Genomic DNA, 22,391 nt, shown 5'->3' on the forward strand with positions numbered 1-22,391 from the left:
TCCCGTAGGGTGAGCATAAAGACCAATAGGAAATTCTTAACAAAGTATATACATTTTATACACGTCTCAAGAGATGAAATGCACATGCCATGCTATGCCCTTTTTGAAGATAAATCACATTTTCATTTTTTGAAAATCATCATGCTCAATGATATCATGCAATTTCAATTGTTCAAAACTTAACAATTTATTTCAAGGGCGGTAAATACGACTTTGGTAATTCCTAGGTCATTGTTTGTAAGTAGAATATACAAGTACTACCAAATTGTCATTTTTACTAGTATTAACCGAAAGGCTTGATACCTATCCGCGCAGGTTTTCAATCTTTCACCCCAAACTCTCAGGCCAACATATTCAATATCATCTACACCACCTATCAAGATTTACCAACGTATTTAACCCAAAACCATTCCATGAAAACTTGTTTCTCAACATTCTTTTCTCAATGCAAGTTTTCAAATCAACTTTCAAAGTTTAATGTAATCAAATGAATTGATATGCAACTTTAAAAAAAATTCCCAAATTCTAGGTTTTCTTAGCAAAACTATACAACTCAAATCTTTTGAAAGAAAACTTTCCAAAATCAACTTTTCTTCAATCAACGAAGATCAAAACCCATAAGATCATTTTAAAAGAACAAGAGACAAACCCACTTTCAAAATCGCTCAACTTCTTGAATCAACAATCAATTTTCAAAGCTATCGAAAGATGATTTTGAAAATTATATAGATCTTGCAAAATTATATGTATAACTCTAAGAAAATCCCTACCTCAAGTTTTGAAGAAGAAATGAGATGAAACCTCCAAAATCAACGGTGTCAAAACTCGATCTTCACCGCACAGAATGAAGCCCTAGAGAAGTTAACCAACTTTGATGAAGAACCTATGGCAGAACTCTAATGAATCTTGAGAAATCAAGATTTTGATCAAATTTGGCGCAGGGAAATGTAGAGAGAAAGAGAGGAAAGGGTTTTTAGAGAGAGATATACAAACGTGATCTGAAATATCAGATTCACGAATTGATATAACATGGTCCGCTTGAGCGTGGAAAGCCCCCGCTCAAGCGTTAAATACACTTTCTCAGTACTTTTGCAGACAGGTTAAACTTCTGAAACTAAACATTCTCCGCTCGAGCGCATAAATGGCCGCTCGAGCGGACAAGCAACTTCTAATGCATTTTGCATTTTTGCTTCGGGAGCGCTGCCCCTCAACCCTGCCAGGGCGCTGCCTTAGGACCCGCTAAGGGGCACTGTTCCCTGGACCCCCGCGAGCTGACCGGGCAGCTCGATCCCCGAGATACTCAGCGAAATGGCAAAACTGGGATCGTTACAAATAGAGGGACTGAATTTGTGAACATCATGATTGCTTCTCTTTTATCTACTCATGGCATTGTGCATCAAACTAGTTGTCTTTACACTCATGCTCAAAATGGTGTGGTTAAGCGAAAACATCGTCATCTTATCAAAACAGCCATCACTCTTCTTTATCAATCTTCTCTTCCCTTACACTATTGGTTTGATGCAGTTGCCACTACTGTGTATCTTATCGATCGAATGCCTAGTAGTGTTCTTTCTCATAAGTCTCTATTTGAAGTCTTGTTTCATTCTCTTCCAGATTTTTCTCTTCTCAAAGTTTTTGGTTATCAATGTTTCTCATGGCTTAAGCCTTACACAGCACACAAACTTCAACCTAGGTCCATGGCTTGTGTGTTTCTAGGACATCACCCTACCACTAAAAGCTATCTTCAACAAGAGGGTATTGATTTTCAAGAAACGTTTAGTCTAGTGGCTAAACTCCCAACCATCCAGATTATGCTATGTATGGCTCTTCATCATCAATGGTCCATCAAGCAATTAGACATCTCTAATGATTTTCTTCATGGGAAATTAGAAGAGGAGGTTTACATGTTACAACCACCTGGTTTTATTCAATCTCCTAATCAAGTGTGTAAGTTGAACAAGGCTCTATATGGTTTTAAACAAACTCCTTGGGCTTGGTATTCCATCTTTGCCTATTTTCTTCTTTCTCAGGGGTTTACTAATAGCCAGTCAGATACTTCACTCTTTGTTCATCATTCCTCTGCTGGCCTCATGCTTCTTGTGGTATATGTTGATGATATCTTGGTTATAGGAAGTGATTCACTTCTGGTTTCTAACTTGATTACTCAAATGCATCAGGTCTTTTCCATGAAGGAATTGGGTTCTGTCTCATATTTTTTGAGGATCTCCATGCAGTGTCAAGGTGCTATTCTTTCCTTTCTCAAGCTAAGTATGCCACTGAGTTGTTACACAAAGCTGGCTTAGCTAATTGTAAGCCTTGTTCCACTCCATTGGCTCTGAAGCCACCCTCTACATCCCATGATTCTCTTCCTTTTTCTAACCCTCTTTATATCGTAATATCGTTGGTGGCTTACAATAGCTTTTGAAAAATAAAAGTACACACACTTCATCAATACCAAATTTGTTTCTCCCTTGGTAGTTATTAGCATGGATGTAAATTTGGCCCACTAGCCCATGACCCATCTAAAGGTGGCTCGCAGCCCGGTGCTGCCTAACCTGGCTAGGCTTGGCCAGGCTCGAGGCCATGCCCTACCTGAGACGCTGGGCCCTCTATTTTGAAGTCCAGCCCAGGCAATGAGCTCGCTCTGCAGTCCGACCTAATTGGCCTGAAAAATAATTTTGTAATAATATTTATCTATTTTATTTAATGATATAAATTTTTGTAATATTTTATTTTATTTTGAAACAAAAATTATTCATTAAATATTATCTATTTAATTTAATGATTGTAATATTTCTCTTCATTTTGATATATATATATAATTATTCATTTCATTTCATTTTTTTTTTCGAGGGAAAAAAGACTATGTATGCACCTTATAACTAAATTAGAAAATGATATAATTTTATACTTTTTGAGTTATAACTACAAAACATAACATAATATAACTAAATATTTCACTAATTATAACTAAAATAATGTCATAACTTAAGAAGAAAATTAATCGTAACTAAAGTACAAAATAACATAACTTGATAACCTGCTCATAACTATAAAAAAAAAAATAGTCATAACTAAATACCACACGAGACACAACCAAATAGCTCTCATGAATCATAACTAAAACAATGTCATAACAAAAGAAAAAAATTACGTAATTTCATACTTTTTGAGTCAAAACTAAAAAAACATAAGTCATAGCAATTAAATATCACATGAAATATAACTAAATATCTCATCAACTATAATTAAAATATTTTAGCACAAATTTTCTTTTTTTTTTTATCCCTCATAAATAATCTATATATAATATCTATCAATTATTTTTTGCTAAAGAAAAAAGGCCCGCTTGGCTCGACTTGCAGCTCGAGTCCAGGCCTGTGGCCCAACTCCAGACCCATTTTGAGTGGGCTTGGGCTTGGGCCTAGGCCTAGATTTTTTTCTACGCAAGCTGGCCCGACCCGTCCCTAATATCAGTGGGAACTCGCATGGCCCTACAGTGGGCTGACCTGAGCTCAAGCCCTGGTGAGACGAGCCAACTGGATCGGGCTAAATTTATACCCTTGGTTATTAGGTAGACCGGTCAAGATCTCTTAAAAAATTTATTGAATACAAAACTAAAAATTAAAAAAAATTAAAAAGCTTTAGTATATTATGATATTTTGTTGTATTTAATGAATGTTTAAAGATTTTTATACAAATTTTATACTTTTTAAGTATATCTAGACTAAGTTGATCTAAAAGGTAAAAGAAATTGATTAAGATGTTAAAAAAATCACTAAAAAAAATAGATTGAAAACTCAAAAAACTAATTTTGAAAATTCTAAACTAAACAAAGTTTTATGATACCATATTAAGTCGCCATATTTGTTTTGCTCCAAGTGGTGGATTGGATTAGTAATATAATAAGGCCATGTTGTCCGTTAAACAAAATAAGAAGGGCTTGTAATGCAGTAGACTATTATTATTCAAATAAATACCCTCTTGATTATTTAGTCGGTAATGATGTGAATCCCATATTTATTTTGTCATAAGATTGAATATCTTGTAATGACTTATTCTATTAAATCTAATGTTTGATTGTGAAACTATATAGATGGATAATATCTAGACCATTTTGCCTTTTTGATTTGTTTACTAGGCAATGGGAATACAAAATTAAAAAATAAAAATAAAATAAAATTAGACCAATAAAAAATAAAAATTCAGTGTGAAAGAGAATCATACGATCTGAGATTAAGGTTTCATTTAGCATGCAATAGTTTTAGTTAAAAATCAAAAAGTTACTAAAAAAATTAAAAATCATATAACCTATACCAAAATATCAAAAATTTTATTTTTTTCCTACTTTTTACACATCTTTTCGTAAAAAATCAAAAAATCATTTCAAACATATTAATTTTTTTTTACCTCATATTTTAGTCAAAAAACTAAAAAGTTACTAAAATAATATGTTCTCAACGAGATCTAAGTGTACAATATATATATATATATATATATATATATATGAGATTTACATGTTCATCGAATTTTGTGAATGAATCGTTTTGTGAAAAAAGGAGAAAAAGAACCAGAGAAAGTGGATACATTGCTCAAATGGGACAATTTGTATACTTGGGGGTTATTTTGGTAATTTAGAAAGCTAATAATAAAGTCCCTCGTGCCATTGATTTGTGTCCCATCTCTTTTTCTAAGATTGAGTTATCCCTGAAATAGAGGATACATTGTCAAATGGGAAATTTTGTACGAAGGTTATTTGCCAACCAAATGTTGAACTAAAGGCTCTACTAAGGTCTCGTTTGACAAGTGACTCTTTTAGTTAAAAAGTCAAAAAGTCATTAAAAAAATTAAAAAGTCAACAATTCATATCAAAAAGTCAAAAATTCTATTTTATTTTTATTTTTTGCATATCTTTTCGTAAAAAGTCAAAAAATCATCACAAACATACTAATTTTTTTATATCACATTTGAGCTAAAAAATAAAAAAATTACTAAAAAAGTATATTCCCAAACGAGACCTAAATATGGGAATCAATCCTACGCTTATATCCCACTACATAAACACCTATTAATGCTCATGTAAATCATATTAGTTGATAAAAAAAAAATCGCTAATCTTCAAAAGGGTGGAATAAGTTGTCATAGGGGATTGGGATTAACAATTCAATCTCGTCCGATTAGAAGTTTTACTTATAATTTACAAAATTTAAAAAATATATATATATATATATATAATGAGAACTTTCATATAATTTTATTCTTATAAGGTAATCAATTAATAAGTTTTAATTGTTTGACTTAATTTTTATCAAATTTTATTGAGAATAAGTCCTAAAAAAATTATTATTAAAAATAATTTTTGTGACGACTTTTTTGCATATGGTGCTAAAAATTGACAATTAGTGACTTTTTTTATCATGATTTTTATAAATTGTCACTAAAACTTATAGTAGTGATATTTTTTTGTGACGAATTTTTTAAACTGTTGCTGAAAGTTGAAAAATAGTGACTTTTTGTGACAATTTTTTAAAACTGTTGCTAAAACTTATAATTAATGATTTTTTTATAACAATTTTCAAACTGTCTTTGAAAATTAATAATTTGTGATGTTTTCTAATATTGTTTGATGAAAAACACCATTAATTATTATAAGATTTATTAGATAATAAGTCTATCTATTAAGACCTATACATAAGTCTTTCTTAATTTAATTCCAATTAATTAATGACTTTATCACAATTTTATCTAAACTACCAATCAAACAAAATGGAAAATGATATCGAGCTCTAAATCTAGAGCTCTAATTGAGCTCTAGTAATGTGACAAACCAAAACTAAAATAAAAAATTAAGGCACAAATATCACATCATGGGTGGAGATAGGTCATTAGAGCTCCTTTAGGCCCCGTTTGTTTGAGGTTATAGGGAGGGAATTGAGATTGATAGTGAGGTGGGACTACTATATGGGGTGTTTGTTTTGAGAGATGAGGAGGGGACTCCTAATCCCTTGGTATTAATAAAGGCCTTGAAAGGGGGATTGAGAAAGAGGAGGTAGAGATGGTATTAGAAAAATAGTGAGGGGGATTAGAAATTTTTTATTTTTTATATATTGAGAATTTTTTTAAAAATATTAATGTTTAAGTTTTTATATTTTTTTATTTGTTTTATTATTTTATATAAAAATAATTTAACAATTCCTACACTAACAACTATCATTAAAACAAACACAATTTTACTTAATCCCCTCACTATGAATCCCCTCACTATGAATCACCTCCATTCTACTTCTAAAAACAAACGGGGCCCTACAGCTCTATATTTAGAACTTCCAAGCTTTTTTCCAACAAAATAACTTTATTATTCATATTTTTAACCGGGTGACCTCATACCTCACACATCGGAATGCCAAGTAGCAAGAATATTGTAGCTGCATGAGTTTTTCTTATTAAAAATAAAATAATAAAGATAAAATTACCAAAAAAAAAATTAAGGTTTGACTCTTATAATAAAATAAATCCTTAATTTTTAATTTTGTTAATTTAAAATCTAAATTTTTGATTTATTTTCAATTTAAACAACTATTTATTTTCATTAAGTAAAATCGATTAAAAAAAAGAGTATTTTGTTCATTAAACTCAATAAAAAAGAATATTTTAGGCATTTTATGTATATCTACATTGAGTTTAATATCTAAAATATTTTTTTTCTGTTGGTTTTAATTAACCAAAATAAGCGAATGATTTAAATTGAAAATAAATTAAAATATAAGATTTTAAATTGATAAAATTAAGAACTCTAGATTTATTTTGTTAAAACGCTTCTATCCTGCTATTTTTGTTTAATAATTATTCCAAAAATAAATTACTAACACAAAACTACAAATATAAACTACATCTTTTACCTTTTGATGAAACCCCCTAAAATCTTGATTTGAAAAAAGACTTACTCAAGACTACAAACACATCATGTATCTTTTGATCACACCTCATACAATCATTAGTAAAATAAAAAAAAAAAAAAATTACAACCACAATACTACAAATAGAAATTACATTTTCATCTTTTAATGAAACCTCACTTCAATGTCATTAAAATACTTCATTTCAGTCCCAAACTACGTCGAATATTTTTTAGGTTATGTTTTTCATTCTTATAGTTTAGGCCCTATACTTCAATTGTAGTTTTTATTTGGTTTCTTTTGTCTAAATTGAATGTTAAAATTAATATTTTTAAGACATCTGTCAACTTTCTAAAATATATATGCAGATAAAATTAGTCGAAATTTAAAATGAAAACCAAATTGAAACAATTAAAATAAAAATAAATTTTGAATCAAATTACAAACGTAAAAAGTGTAATTAAACTTAGAATAAATTACACTTAGCCTCCTTTATGTTTGGCTATTTTCTCACTTTGATCCTTAAAATTTAATAATTAATTTTTTTTTTTTCTATTTTAGCCCTTCATATTTAAGTTTTCTCCAATTTACTTCTAAAATTAATATCTCTTCAAAATTAGACGAAAAATGTTACGTTAACTGTCCCATAATATAAAAAATTGATGTTATACAAGTCTAAAAATTAAACACACTTCTCAAGCCCAATAACGTGGCTTTAGATATCTAAAACATCACTCTCTCTCATATCTTCTCTAATCATTAACTAATCATATCACTTACATATCATTAGATCTAGAAACATTTTAAAAAAAAAGTCTAGAAAACGAATTTGTATATCATTTTAACAAAAAATATATCTATATATTATATGAAATTTGGTTTTGTATCAGAAATATGAATTATATAGTGAAATATTTTTATATCACGCGGCTGTCAATGTGTTATTTTTTATCTAATTTTATGTGTAAGTTAGTTTTTAAAATAAATTGAAAAATTAAACATGAAAAGGTAAGATGAGAAAAAAAAAATTAAATTAAAATAAGAAAATAACCAAATATAAAGGGTAACGTGTAACTTCCGATAAACTCATTTCGTACTATGTATTCATGTATTCATTTCGTACTATGATTTTTTTTTGGGGGGGAGTCCAAAAGATTTTTGAACTTGCAAGGCATGCCTTCGTACTTTCCATATGTTGGATTTTTTCTTCTTTGTGAAAAGTTCAACGCTTAGACTTTTCTGTCCGTTGAGAAAATTTTTGAAAAAATACTATTCACGGATGGTTTCACAATAAATTAAATTGGGAAAATTACGTTTTGTATTTTAGTTTTTGTGTTATTTTAATGCTTGTAATTTTAATTAGTTTAATTTTAAGGTTAAAATTATAGTTTTATCTTAATTTAATCTAATTAATTAGTTTTTTTTTATGAAAAATAAGGACATAAGGGATATCTATCTTTTTTTAAAGGCAAAATAATAAACTTATTCAACTTAGTGAGTTAATCACAATTAATTCAGAGATAATTCTTTATCGAAACTACTAACGATATTATATTATCAATTGGATCAAATTAATACAAAATCTAAAATTACGGATCAAATTTGAATAAATTAAAAGTGTAAAAATCAAATGATATAATAGGCAAAATATAGAGAATATTGATGTAATTTATCCAATTAAATTAGTTATAAAAGTTATTAGAAAAACTAGAAGGTAAAAAGTCAAATGAAAGGTCCAAAAAAGAAATGTATTCACTTTCCTTTTTACACGTTTTTCGAAATTATTTATAAACACATCAGTTTTTGCATACTTATATTTTAATTAAAATGTCAAAAATTTCTTAAAAATGTCATTTTTCGAAAGAAACCCTCAGTAGTACTATCATAAAGTAATTATATATATATATATATATATATATATATATATATATATATATATATTTAAAAAAATTTATAATTTTAATTATTAGTTTCTATAAAATTTATCATTTATAAATATTTTTTAATTGAGTCCAAAAAAGAAATTCTTTAGGTACTGTTTGTCTAAAGGTGGAGAAAAGATATTTCTCTCAAAAATAATTTTTTTTCCTTTATAAATTTAAGCACGTTTTGGCAACACGTTAAAATACCTAAAAAGTTTTATAAAAAAATTTTCTATGAAAAATTCAATTATTTATTTTATTTTTTTGCACATCTTTTTATTAAAAAAAATTAAAATAATCAATTCCCAAAATAATCCTTAGTTAGGTGGCGAGATATTTTTTTCCTCTCACCTATTTCGTTTAAATTATTTTTAAATAAAGAATTAATCACGAACATTCACGTAATTGAGCCATGTTGTACTTAAATCCCTACAGTACGAACAAACCTTTCGAAATAAGATTTATGCACTCCAATCCGTGACCCTAGTAATTTTTGCTGATGAGAGTAATCAAACTTAAAATCTTAGAGACAACAAACCTCCAGATCCTAAATCTTATCCACCAGGCCAAACCCTTCAAGTTAACATTCACATAAATGGTTGGAAATTGAATACAAAAATGCATAAAAAAACGTGCTCACTGATAATAATTTTAGAGCATGGGCAATGCTAATTATACATAATTTGTATATATAAATAAAAGAAATACCAAAATATTTAATGCATCGTCAAAATTCACTTAAAACATGGGTTTCTGTCATAGAAACATTGAATCTCAGCAACAAATTATATTTCTAAGCATATTAAGCATATATCTTTAAAGTAATTATATTTATAAACAGATCTTGATCAGATTTTCCAATCATTAAACATAAGGTAGTGATTTCAATATTAATATACGTGTGAACCATGCCTCTATTTCTAGTGATTAACAAAAATATAAAATATTTCTACATGTATAACATTTTCATATTATTATGTCAAGAGATAGAATGAATATGCATACATCAAATGTGGGTTTGTTCCACAAAAATTTCAACAAGCAAATTCACGCGTGTAATTCAGAGACATCAAAGAACTCATTTTGAATCAGCCAAAAAAGTTATTTTCTCATTTTTGACCAAAATTTTTAAGTCCTATTTTTGCATGGGTGAATTATACAAGCAGCCTTATTGGATACTATGGTCATTTTGATTAGAATATTTACCAAACAGTCATGCATTAAGATTAGACTTACCAAACAGTCAATGCAACCAAACACAGCATAGCATGGTCTCTCTCAAGCTCACTATATAAAGCACGCAGCACAAGCTCATTCAGTATAACTTTCATACAAACAAACTGATACACATATTGTTTAGAGAGAAAAAAAAATAAAAAAATATGGACACCAATAGCAACATTGCTAAAGGATGGAGTTCGTAGTGTCAATTGCTAATTTTTCACCCACGTTTTTGTAGCCTATGAATGGAACCTTTGGAACAATATCTAGGGCATTACGAACACGTAGAACACGGAGATTTTTTAGCCCAGACAAGACCTTTTTGAAGTCTGAATCACCAACTCTTGGGCTAGCAAACACAAAGGCAGTCACAGGACACGCCTTGTCTGGTTGGTTTCAAGGAATGTTCAATCCATTGGCAGCTATGGGGGTGTTTGGTATGTTGGATTTATTTTTCTAGTGTGGCCCAATAGCCTACATATTTTCTACATGTTTTAATTTATTTGGACTCCACAAATAAATAAAGCCAATATTTGAGATCAAGTTCAGTAAATAGAATTTTAATATAATCACTCTTCTAAGATAAGAAGGAAACCTTGATGGATTAGGAATTCTTCTGATAGAGTTTATCTGGCCCTCTTCTCTCCTCTATATAAGGATGGGTGACTCCCCTTTCATATCATGAGTATTTTTCCATCACTTTAAGCTTTATAGTCATCCTAATTAAGAGAGACAGAGAGAAGAAGGTGAGCCAAAAAAAATTAAAGGTTCAACTTTAAGGGGTATTTTCTCAGCTTCTCTAATTCAATGGTTGACAATGGTATATTCGTTTTATTCTTGAGTTGTATTGAATTCAAGATCCTGTAAAGTTTAATTCCACATTATTATTATGGTTACATGTATTATTAAATCTTACATATGGTATCAGAGCTTTAGTTTGTGAATCAATACACCTTGGAATAATAATATATTTATGAATATTGTTATTATATTATAATTATAATTATTCATAACAACATATTTTTTGTTCATAAGGTTTGAACTCTCGGCATGTGTTGGTTATCTTGAATATATGCTGTATGTTCAACCTTGTAAGCTGCATACCATATTTATTAGGCAGTGTCTGAATGGTACATCTAATCTCTTTCATATTCATTATGCATCAAAGAAACTCTTTTTGTGTTGTTAAAAGTCAAAGGTTGTGTGAAAGAAGATTTCATTCCTAATTTCTAAATCGTAACTAAATATGCACATCATGGACTCCCTCACTCACTTTGTTTTGTGATATGTTGGGTGCAAACTTTTATGTAATTCTATATGCTGTTCATATGCATGTTTTGATTTATTATCAATTTTATTGATAATAATTTTTATAATCATCATAATATGTTATTGAATTGAGTGTATTGCTTGCCGTTATGATAAAGTGCATAGATTAAAAGCAATTTTAAAATTTTGCTGAATCGTTCGGACTATTAAATAAATATATTTATTTGATTGCATCACATTAGAGGATTATGCTTTTGCTTTGTTTAAATTATGCATACTTATTGTCTATTATTGTTAAATATTTATATATTTTCATGATTTAAAATTGATATCATGATATAATTTTATGACATTGAATATTAAATATTAAAGTGGTTAATTCATATTAGGTGTAATTCTTATTAACCATTATTTTAGATATTCATGATTGTTATAATACATATATAAATATTCATGTTCATCCAGAGTTATTATTATTATATTGGTAATAGCAATCACATAAAAGAAATTTTAGAAATCATAAAAATAGTGATCTCATTAAAATTGTGATTGAATTAATGATAATTAAATAACTCAAAATTAATGAATAGAGAATATTGTTGGTTAGTTCCGTATTCATAGGGTTTACTAATTTAGTAGCTGCCAAAGTGGCCTAGATTTGTAAAACTTATGAATATAGAACTACATAAAAGAATTGTTAAAAAGGGTATTTAAGGTCGATAATATTCTCAATTGCAGTTATAATTAGGAGATTGAGACTAGCCCAAATGAGAGTCACTTTCAAATAATTATGAACTGGGTAGGATAATGTAACTTATGTAATTTAAAAGATTAGAATTGAATACCCAAAGGTAACATAACTAGTTGGAAAATTGCATAAATTACTTTAGACCTACATAAGTGATTCTTGACGAATGGACAATAGATATACCTAAGTTTTGCCCAAAGGAAAAACTTATGTGATATCAATAGTTCATCATAATTCTCAAAGCTTTAATATGTATATTGTTCTATCTTATTTCAGTAAAAGTTCCCACCTCATTGCACTCTCTTGCATCGGGCGTCCCTCTACTTACTGGCTCGAATTTTTCGGAATGGTATGAACATGTTCAGTTTACACTGGGTGTGTTGGACCTCGATATGGCATTGCTTGAAGATAAACCTGCAGACATTAATGAATATAGTACTGCAGAACAAGTTGCCCTTTCTGAATCCTGAAAAAAGTCCAATAGACTCAGTTTGATGTTCATGAAGATGACCATTGCAAATAACATCAAGACCTCCTTACCTCAAACTGTTAATGCATTGGAATACTTAAAGGCTGTTGAAGATCGATTTAGATCTGCTGACAAGTCACTTGCTGGCACTATTATGGCTGAATTGACAACAATGAAATATGATGGCAACCGAGGAGTTCAGGATCACATCCTCAATATGGCTGACAAAGCTGGAAAGCTTAAAACTTTAGGAATGCAAGTTGATGAAACTTTCCTCGTGCAGTTTATTCTCAACTCACTTCCATCACAATACAGCGCATTCAAAATTCACTATAACACCAATAAAGATAAGTGGAATTTGAATGAGCTGACTAATATGTGTGTTCAGGAGGAAGTGAGGTTGAGGGAAGAAGGACGTCAAACTGCATTGGCTGTAACTCATGGAGCTATAAAGAAAAAGAAGGGTAAGTTTGTAAAATCAAAGAAAAATCCACCAAAGAAAAAGAATGAACCTGGGGAAGAAAATCAGGCTAAGAATGGTTTCACTGTCAAGTGCTACTTTTTTGGCAAGAAGGGACATGTGAAGAAAGACTGCAGCAAGCGAAAGGCTTGGTTCGAAAAGAAAGGTAAGAAATTTTCTTTTGTTTGTTATGAATCAAATCTTGCTGAAATACCTTCTAATACGTGGTGGATTGACTCTGGGGCCACGACCCACATTACAAATGACATGCAGGGATACCTCTCAACCAGGAAACCGAAGGAAAGTGAAAGATTTGTCTATATGGGGAACCGTCTCAAAGCTGAAGTCGTAGCTATAGGAACCTATCGACTGATCTTAGAGACGGGTCATCGGATGGATCTAGAAGACACTTTTTATGTTCTTTCAATTTCTAGGAATTTAGTTTCGTTATCCAAATTGGATCGTGTTGGATATTCAGTTTTATTTAATTGTGGAAAACTCAATTTAATGTTTAATTCAAAAGTGATTGGTTCTGGTAATTTATGTGATGGTTTATATAAAATTACCTTAAATCATGAGTTTGCACAATCATTAGTAACTCTGCATTCAAATATTGGTTTAAAACGTGGTCTAATTAATGAAAAATCATCGATCTTGTGGCATAGACAGTTGGGGCATATCTCCAGAAATAGAATTGAAAAATTGGTGAAGAATGGGATTTTGGAAAACCTAGACTTCACTGATTTTCAGATATGTGTGGATTGCATTAAAGGAAAGCAAACCAAACACACCAAGAAAGATGCCACAAGAAGTAATGAGCTTCTTGAGATAATTCATACAGATATTTGCGGGCCACTCAACATCCCATGTCTTAGTGGTGAAAAATATTTTATCACATTTATAGATGACTTCTCACGTTATGGATATGTGTATCTAATTCATGAAAGTCTCAGGTTGTTGACATCCTTGAGGTGAACATAACTGAAGTCGAGAGACAATTAGATAGAAAGGTTAAAATAGTGAGATCAGACAGGGGTGGTGAATATTATGGTAAATATGATGAGTCAGGCCAAAATCCTGGCCCATTTGCCAAATTCTTAGAAAAGAAAGGCATTTGTGCTCAATATACAATGCCTGGTACACCACAGCAGAATGGAGTTGCTGAAAGACGTAATCGTACACTTAAAGATATGGTTAGGAGTATGTTAAGTTACTCAATTGTACCTATTTCAATGTGGGGTGAAGCTTTAAAGACTACAATGTATATCTTAAATAGGGTTCCTAGTAAGGCGGTCCCAACAACTCCTTTTGAGTTGTGGACTGGTAGGAAACCTAGTTTGAGACACTTACATATTTGGGATTGTCCAGCAGAGGCAAGAATCTTCAACCCATAAGAGAAAAAGTTGGACTCAAGAACAATATCTGGATATTTCATTGGTTATCCAGACAAGTCTAAAGGGTACAAATTTTATTGTCCTAATCACAGTACGAGGATAGTGGAGACTGGTAATGCTAGATTCCTAGAGAATGGTGAAATCAGTGGGAGTGAGAAAACACGAGTGGTGAATTTCGAGGAAATTAGGGTAGATGTGCCAACATTTGACCCTTATCAAAAAGTTGTTGTTCCTCAGACTATTCCACAGGCTGAGGAAAACGAACAACATGATGAAAATCCTTCACCACCTCATGTTTCACCACTTCATGAAGATACCACCATTGAAAATATTGTAGAACCACAACAACCGACAATTCTGAGAAGATCTTAGAGGGAAAGAAAGCCTGCCATTCCAGATGATTACATGGTGTATCTACAGGAATCTGATTTTGATATTGGGATTAACAAAGATCCAGTCTCATTTTCACAAGCCATGAGTAGTGATGATTCTTCTAAATGGGTCAATGCTATAAATGAAGAGTTAAAATCCATGGAACAGAATAGTGTTTGGGATCTCGTCGAATTGCCTAATAACTGCAAAAAGGTCGGGTGTAAATGGGTCTTCAAGACCAAGCGTGACGCAAAAAGCAATATCGAACGATTTAAAGCCAGACTTGTTGCCAAAGGTTTTACTCAAAAAGAAGGCATAGACTATACAGAGACCTTCTCTCCAGTATCTAAGAAGGACTCGCTTAGAATCATCCTAGCATTGGTAGCTCATTATGACTTAGAGTTGCATCAAATGGATGTGAAAACTGCTTTTTTAAATGGGAATTTGGATGAAGAAATTTATATGGAGCAGCCCGAAGGATTTGCAAAGAAAGGTAAAGAACATTTAGCTTGCAAATTAAAAAAATCCATATATGGCCTTAAACAAGCTTCTAGGCAATGGTATTTAAGATTTAATGATACCATTACCTCTTTCGGATTTAAGGAAAATGCAGTTGATCAGTGCATATATCTGAAGGTTAGTGGGAGCAAGTTCATTATGTTGGTGCTATATGTGGATGACATTTTGTTAGCTAGTAATGACCTTGGCTTATTGCATGAAACCAAGGAATATCTCTCCAAGAACTTTAAAATGGTCGATATGGGTGAGGCAAACTATGTTATTGGCATAGAGATCTTTAGGGATCGATCTCGAGGATTGCTAGGACTATCTCAAAAACGGATATATTGATCGTGTTTTGGAGAGATTCAATATGCAGTTTTGTTCAGCCGGTGATGCACCCATCATGAAGGGTGATAAATTAAGTGAAAAACAGTGTCCAAGGAATGACTTGGAAAGAAAACAAATGAAGGACATTCCATATGCATCAGCTGTAGGGAGCTTGATGTATGCCCATACATGTACCAAGCCAGATATTAGTTTTGCAGTTGGAATGTTGGGAAGATTCCAAAGTAATCCTGGAATGGAACATTGGAAAGCAGTAAAGAAAGTTATGAGATATCTTCAGGGAACAAAGGATTATATGCTCACCTATAGGAGATCAGAACAGTTGGAAGTTATCGGATACTCAGACTCAGATTTTGCTGGTTGCCTTGATAGTAGAAAATCTACATCGGGTTTTGTTTTTCTACTAGCTAGTGGAGCAATTTCATGGAAGAGTGTGAAGCAGTCCACTATTGCTTCATTTACTATGGAGGCTGAGTTTGTGGCATGCTTTGAGGCTACAAATCATGCTTTATGGTTGCGAAATTTCATCTCAGGACTTGGTGTTCTTGACTCAATTGCCAGGCCGCTGAAGATATATTGTGACAATACCGCAGCAGTTTTCTTCTCTAAGAATGGAAAGTACTCCAGTGGTTCCAAACACATGGAAGTAAAGTACTTGGTTGTTAGAGAGAGAGTCCAGAAACAACAAGTGTAAATTGAAAACTTAAGCACCTCTCTTATGATTGCTGATCCATTCACAAAGGGATTGCCACCAAAGACATACAAAGAGCATGTTATCAGGATGGGTCTTTTAAGCAACCCTTGATGTGTATGGTCAATCATGAGTGCTTATTTTTTAACACTATTTGCGCAATAATAATTTTGTTTCTGTTTTTCCTGTTTCTAAAAGTGTGTGTACACATTATTTTGAATATTGATAAATAGGAAATGTCTTAACAAGACAAATTACAGGGGCCTTCCAGGCAAATAATTATATATCCCAATAAAGGACTGGGTTGGTGAAGGTTATCAATGGTGTGGTGCATAGAATGAAATATGACATAAATGTTATATAACCGCTATGACTCACATTGGTGATCTGAAGTAATCACAGTATTATAGTTTCTAATATATCTAAACTTATTAGCTATTTTTTAAAATTCTTGATCACATGTCAAAGTTTTTAGTGTGGAATCCAGTGAGTCAAAAAATTTTTAAGTTGCATATTTTTTGAAAAAACTTATAATTGCATCATAATCGGCTTAATGGGCCAAGTGGGAGAATGTTGGATTTATTTTTCTAGTGTGGCCCAATAGCCTACATATTTTCTACATGTTTTAATTTATTTGGACTCCACAAATAGATAAAGCCAATATTTGAGATCAAGTTCAGTAAATAGAATTTTAATATAATCACTCTTCTAAGATAAGAAGGAAACCTTGATGGATTAGGAATTCTTCCGATAGAGTTTATCTGGCCCTCTTCTCTCCTCTATATAAGGATGGGTGACTCCCCTTTCATATCATGAGTATTTTTCCATCACTTTAAGCTTTATAGTCATCCTAATTAAGAGAGACAGAGAGAAGAAGGTGAGCCAAAAAAATTAAAGGTTCAACTCTAAGGGGTATTTTCTCAACTTCTCTAATTCAATGGCTGACAAAGGTATATTCGTTTTATTCTTGAGTTGTATTGAATTCAAGATCCTGTAAAGTTTAATTCCACATTATTATTATGGTTACATGTATTATTAAATCTTACATGGTAGGGCTTTTTTTAGCCAATTTATAGCTTCTGGCTTTTAAAAAGTTATTTTTGACTGTTTGGTTAAATTTATTTCAAACAGCTTCTGATTCTAACAACTTATTTTAAGTCAAAAAAGTTGATTCTGAGAAGCTGCTCACCCATTGCTTCTGATTATCAGCTTCTACTGTGGACATGTTAATTCACGGTTATAATCTTAGATTTTTTTATTTTTTATTTTTTTAAAAATAGAAAAAGACCCAAATGGACTTTAGAATATTATTTTTATTATTTATGAGAAATGTAGACAAATAGTGAATAATAAAAAATAAAAGTTAATTGAAAAAGCTACTTCACAACTTATTTAACAAACATTACGCAACAACTTAAATCTATAATCCAACAGTTACACCAAACAGATTAACAGCTTCTGATTAAAGTCATAATCTATAATCTGTTTCGTTATAATCTATAATCTGTTTCAACAGCTACACCAAACATGACCGATGTCAAATGCATTTAAGGTTGCAATTGCTGCACCCAAACTGTGACTAACTACAATTATGCTGATTTCTTCATTTTGGTATTCTTCAACAAGCCTTCTGACCTCTTCAAGAACCTAAAATATATTATAAATGATGAAACAACAATATTAGTTTTGGCATTGTTCTGCAAATTAAGAAATTATTATGTACTATCTTTTCTTAAACTATAATGTTAGGAAGCCCGAAAAAGTTATCTGAAAAATGAAGCATTGTGCACTAGATGTCTTCTCAGTGTGCTTACATCACACAAAGTATTAGACTTTATATGATTCATTTTTTGATCAACTTTTTTAGGTTGGGTATGTTTTTCCTTACTTAAGAAGTATAAGCTTATATGTAAATAGTTTATCAAAATTACCTGGTCTCTAGCACTAGTCTTGGTGAATGGTGATCTTGGATCATTTGAAGTGTAGATAGAGTGAAATCCCTGATGCACCTTAGTATCATCATCTTGCTCTCCAAGTATCTTTGAAGGTGAAACGAGAAGAATTTGCAAATCTTTAACCCATTCCAAGGCTTGGTGTGTTCCTCTCCAGGCAACCACAATGTCTCTCCTCCCCAGCTTAGCCATCCCTTCGTCTGTGGCCACAACGACATATCCCATCCAATTTGATTCTTTGCTCCATGCGTCCCTTGATAGAGACTTCAAGATGAATGCATCGGGGACTTGGGTTGACGATGTTGCGTACAAATAGGGGCCAATCCTAGGAAACAGAGTACTTGGAACCCAGTTGTGTAGAAGGTGAAGAAAAAGTTGTCCTCTTGGAAGAGGAAGTTACTATCTTATGCTGGGAGGTTGACTTTGATCAAGGCAATCCTTGCTAATTTGCTAATCTATTTTCTCTCTCTCTTTAGAATGCCTAAGGGTGTTGTTAAAGTATTAGTCAAGTTGCAGTCATCTTTTCTGTGGGAAGGGGATGTTAATAAAAGGAAAGTGCACTTGGTCAAATGGAAGGAGATCACAAAGAGTAAAAGTCAAGGAAGTTTGGGTGTGAGAGCCTTAGGAGAGGTAAATGAATGTTTGTTATTAAAGTGGTGGTGGAGGTATGGTAATGAAGATATAGCTTTGTGGAAAATTGTGCTTTGTTCAAGGTATGGTAAGAATGGAGAAGGTTGGCTTCCAACTCTGAGTCTCTCAGGTGGGATGTCCACAGTTTGGTTGGACATTGTGAAACTTCTCTCGGTAAATCAGCAATTGGGTGAGTTCTATGGTGATCATTTCAGAATTAAGGTTGGAAATGGAGGGGGAATTATGTTTTGACAGGATAAATGGCTTAACAATAGAGATCTGCAGGTTCAATTCCCCAAACTCTATAGTCTATCTATTGAGAGAGAGAAGAGACCCTTCAACAAATCAGTGCTAAGAAGAGAAATCTAGGGCGGTGGCAGCTGAAATTTAGAAGACAGTTATTTGTATGGGAAGTTAAGGAACTGAAGAGATTGATGGATCTGTTGGAAACCTCTACATTGGTGAGGTCTAATTGTGTTGATTCTTGTTCTTGGTTAGCAAATAGCTCAGGTCTATTTTCAGTCTCTTCTGTGAGAAGATGGTGGGATGCTACAATAGGGACTGGTCAGGTTGTGCCTAAAGGGGTATGGGTTGGTTTAGCCCCACCAAAAGTGCAGTTCTTTTGCTGGTTGGCTTGGAGAGACAAAGTTAAGACTGCAATCTTCATTCAGAGGATTGGGGTGCTACATGTATCAACAGATAATATGTGTGTATTTTGCCAATCTAAGTGGAATCCTTGAATCATGTGCTCCTGTTTTGTCCATTAGTGTGGAAATGTTGGTCTCAAATGGTAAGATGGAGTGATCAGGTTTGGGCAATTCCTGGATCTGTTCAGGGCCTTTTACAGTACTGGTCTGTTGGTAAGAGTAAACATTGGGTTTCTAGATTATGGGAGATGGTTCCATCTGTTATGTTATGGTTTGTATGGAGATTGCGAAATGAATATAGGTTCAAAGGGGCATAACTCATTTTTGATGATTTTTGTGATAAAGTAAAGGTACAAATTGCTCTATGGGTAAAATGGAGTTTGGAGGTTGATTATTCAGTTGATGATATTGTTTGTAATTTCAATTAGATTAGGTTGTCTAGTCAGGCCCTCTGTAATTCTGTTTCAGGTTATCTGCTTCAGGGTGTCTGATTCAGCTGCTTCAATGTGTGTTACTGGATGCTCCAATGAAGGCTTAAATGGTTTGGACTATTATGTTAGTGGGTTTGTTTATCAATGCATTGAAATAGAGCTCTGTTTGTGTTGTAGGTGCGTTCTCAGAGTTATTCTGTTAATTGAGTGTTATGCTGAGTGCATATCAGATTTTGGTTTCTGTGGGATATTTCATGGTAGAATGCAACTGATGGGTATTTTTGGTGGAATGCAACTGTCTAGCGAGGACTGCAACTGGTTTTTGATAGTATGCTGCTAGGTAGCTATTTTGCTAGTCTGCAACTGAGTTGGTCTGTTGCTGGGAAGCTTCTTCTGGTGCTGCGCTGCTATGCTGGATTGGTTGCTGTTATGCTGGTTGTTGTGTGCTGTTCTGCTTATTTGCTGGCTATATGGGTTGAATGTCAATGTTTTAGGTGGTTGATTGTTCTATGTGTTCTCAGAGTTGTTCTCCTGATTGATTGTTATGCTGAGTGCATATCAGATTTTGGTTTCTGTGGGATGTTTCATGGTGGAATGCAACTGATGGGTATTTTTGGTGGAATGCAACTGTCTGGTGAGGACTGCAACTGGGGTTTGGTGGTATGCTGCTAGGTAGCTCTTTTGTTGGTCTGCAACTGAGTTGGTCTGCTGCTAGGCAGCTCCTTCTAGTGCTGCTCTGCTATGCTGGATTGGTTGTTGTTGTACTGGTTGTTATATGTTGTTCTGCTGGTTTTCTGTGTGCTATTATGCTGTTTGGAGTTGCCTCAGCTACTTCAATCTGGTTTTTTTGTTTTCTTTTTCTCTGCTGGTTGTTGTGGCAGCATTGTTTACTTTCCTTTTGTTGGTTCCTCACCAACTAGCGCTTGGAGCTTCGTCTTAGCTCCAAGCTCCTCTTTATTGATGTATCTTATCATACCGTGTATGTTTTTCATCAATAAAGATTTATTTGCCGATCAAAAAAAAAAAACAGATCTGGACCCAGTTTAGCAAAGAGGTCCGTCTTTGCATATCGGCTACTTCCTGCATATTTTGACAACTTATCAGAGATGAAGTTGTCGTAAGTTACTTGAGTCATTTCTCCATAGTGAATGATGTACTGCCGGAGATCAATGTCTAGAGGGTCCAATAGGCCCTTCCAGTTTTCTTCACCACTTAGAACTCTCCATCTTTTAGCAATGTTGCTATTGGTGTCCATCTTGTTTCTATTTTTCTCTCTAAACCAATTTGTATATCAGTTTGTTTATATGAAAGTTATACTCAATGTGCTTGTGTTGCATGCTTTATATAGTGTGCTTGAGAGGTACCATGGTACACTGTGTTTGGTTGCATTGACTGTTTGGTAAGTCTAGTCTCAATGCATGACTGTTTGGTTAATGGATTCTTGTCAAAATGACCGTTTTCGTGTATTCAATAAGGAGGCTGCTTGTATGATTCAACCCATTCAACAATTGGATAAATAGTTTGAGTCAAAAATAGAACAATAATTTGTTTGGCTCAGTAGCAATGAGTTTGATTTCTCTGAATTACGCGCAGGAATGTGTTTGGTAATTAACTTGAGGTAGACCTGGACTATGTCATACTTGTTCAAATTTATTTGGGAATATGCGCACCCGTGTGGTTATCCATTTTATCTCTTATGACAAAATAAAAATATAGAAAATCAAAGGGCTCTAACCTAGTTAGCTAGCCCTTTGGCACCATGTCTCTCTTAAGAGAGAGACCCTAGGTTCCACTAGAATGGAAAGGTAAGATTTTCTTACAAGATGCATGGGTGTGAGTGTCAACTCTACCGAGGTACTAACTTAACTACTAATCACTTACTTTTGCCTATCAATAAATAAATAAAAATATAGAAAAGGTTATACATCAATAGATTTCTTTCTATTTTTTCTTTTGGGATTTAGATTTTTTGCAATAGATCTCCCTAAAATGGTCTTACACTTATTATCCAACTGTTTATGTTTAAAGTTGAAGTAAAATTGCATTATTGTAAGGTGCTTAATATTAGTGTTATTTTAATCTTAAATTTGAGTCATTAGATTAACATCACTCACTGTAAGAAACAATGGCAGAGAATCGTTATCTATTTTTTTTATCATTAAATATAATGGCAATGTTCTACATTTGTTTATTAATGTAGATTTTGCTACATTTATCTTTAGAGGTAAAAAAAAATTAGTGACAAATTAGTATGTATATAACATTACAACATGTCATCATTTTTTTATGTCTTTCTGTATTACAACGTACCTATATGAATACACGTGACTGATTCCTACTAATTTATCAGAAATGAATCATCGAGAATAATATCTTGTCATCTAACTGAAGCTATAAAAATGTAATAAATTAAATTAAATTAAAAAGGGGAAATATTTGAGAA

The 22,391-nt window shown here is 32.4% G+C and overlaps 1 protein-coding gene across 1 annotated transcript; it reads right to left on the bottom strand.

Moving 5' to 3' along the window:
- Window positions 1-10,157: 10,157 nt before the first annotated feature.
- On the bottom strand, window positions 10,158-21,240 carry LOC114279522 (phospholipase A1-IIgamma-like). Its single transcript, XM_082871871.1, has 5 exons — window positions 20,977-21,240; window positions 20,642-20,656; window positions 18,220-18,580; window positions 17,816-17,935; window positions 10,158-10,435 (listed from the first exon to the last, which is right to left on the bottom strand). The coding sequence occupies exons 1-5, from the start codon at window positions 21,201-21,203 to the stop codon at window positions 10,223-10,225; spliced, it is 936 nt and encodes a 311-aa protein (XP_082727997.1). The 5' UTR covers window positions 21,204-21,240; the 3' UTR covers window positions 10,158-10,222.
- Between the last annotated feature and the right edge of the window lie 1,151 nt (window positions 21,241-22,391).

This window comes from Camellia sinensis, chromosome 5, assembly GCF_055761805.1.
Source record: "Camellia sinensis isolate YWXY chromosome 5, ASM5576180v1, whole genome shotgun sequence".
Lineage (NCBI taxonomy): Eukaryota > Viridiplantae > Streptophyta > Magnoliopsida > Ericales > Theaceae > Camellia > Camellia sinensis.

Excerpts from the sequence above, each read along its gene's own strand:
- LOC114279522 (XM_082871871.1), bottom strand. The coding sequence starts at position 21,203 with ATGGACACCAATAGCAACATTGCTAAAAGATGGAGAGTTCTAAGTGGT. Across the intron at positions 17,936-18,219 it reads AGACTAGTGCTAGAGACCAG|GTTCTTGAAGAGGTCAGAAG; the intron begins GTAATTTTGATA and ends AATATATTTTAG. Across the intron at positions 10,436-17,815 it reads ATGCATTTGACATCGGTCAT|AACCAACCAGACAAGGCGTG; the intron begins GTTTGGTGTAGC and ends AACATTCCTTGA.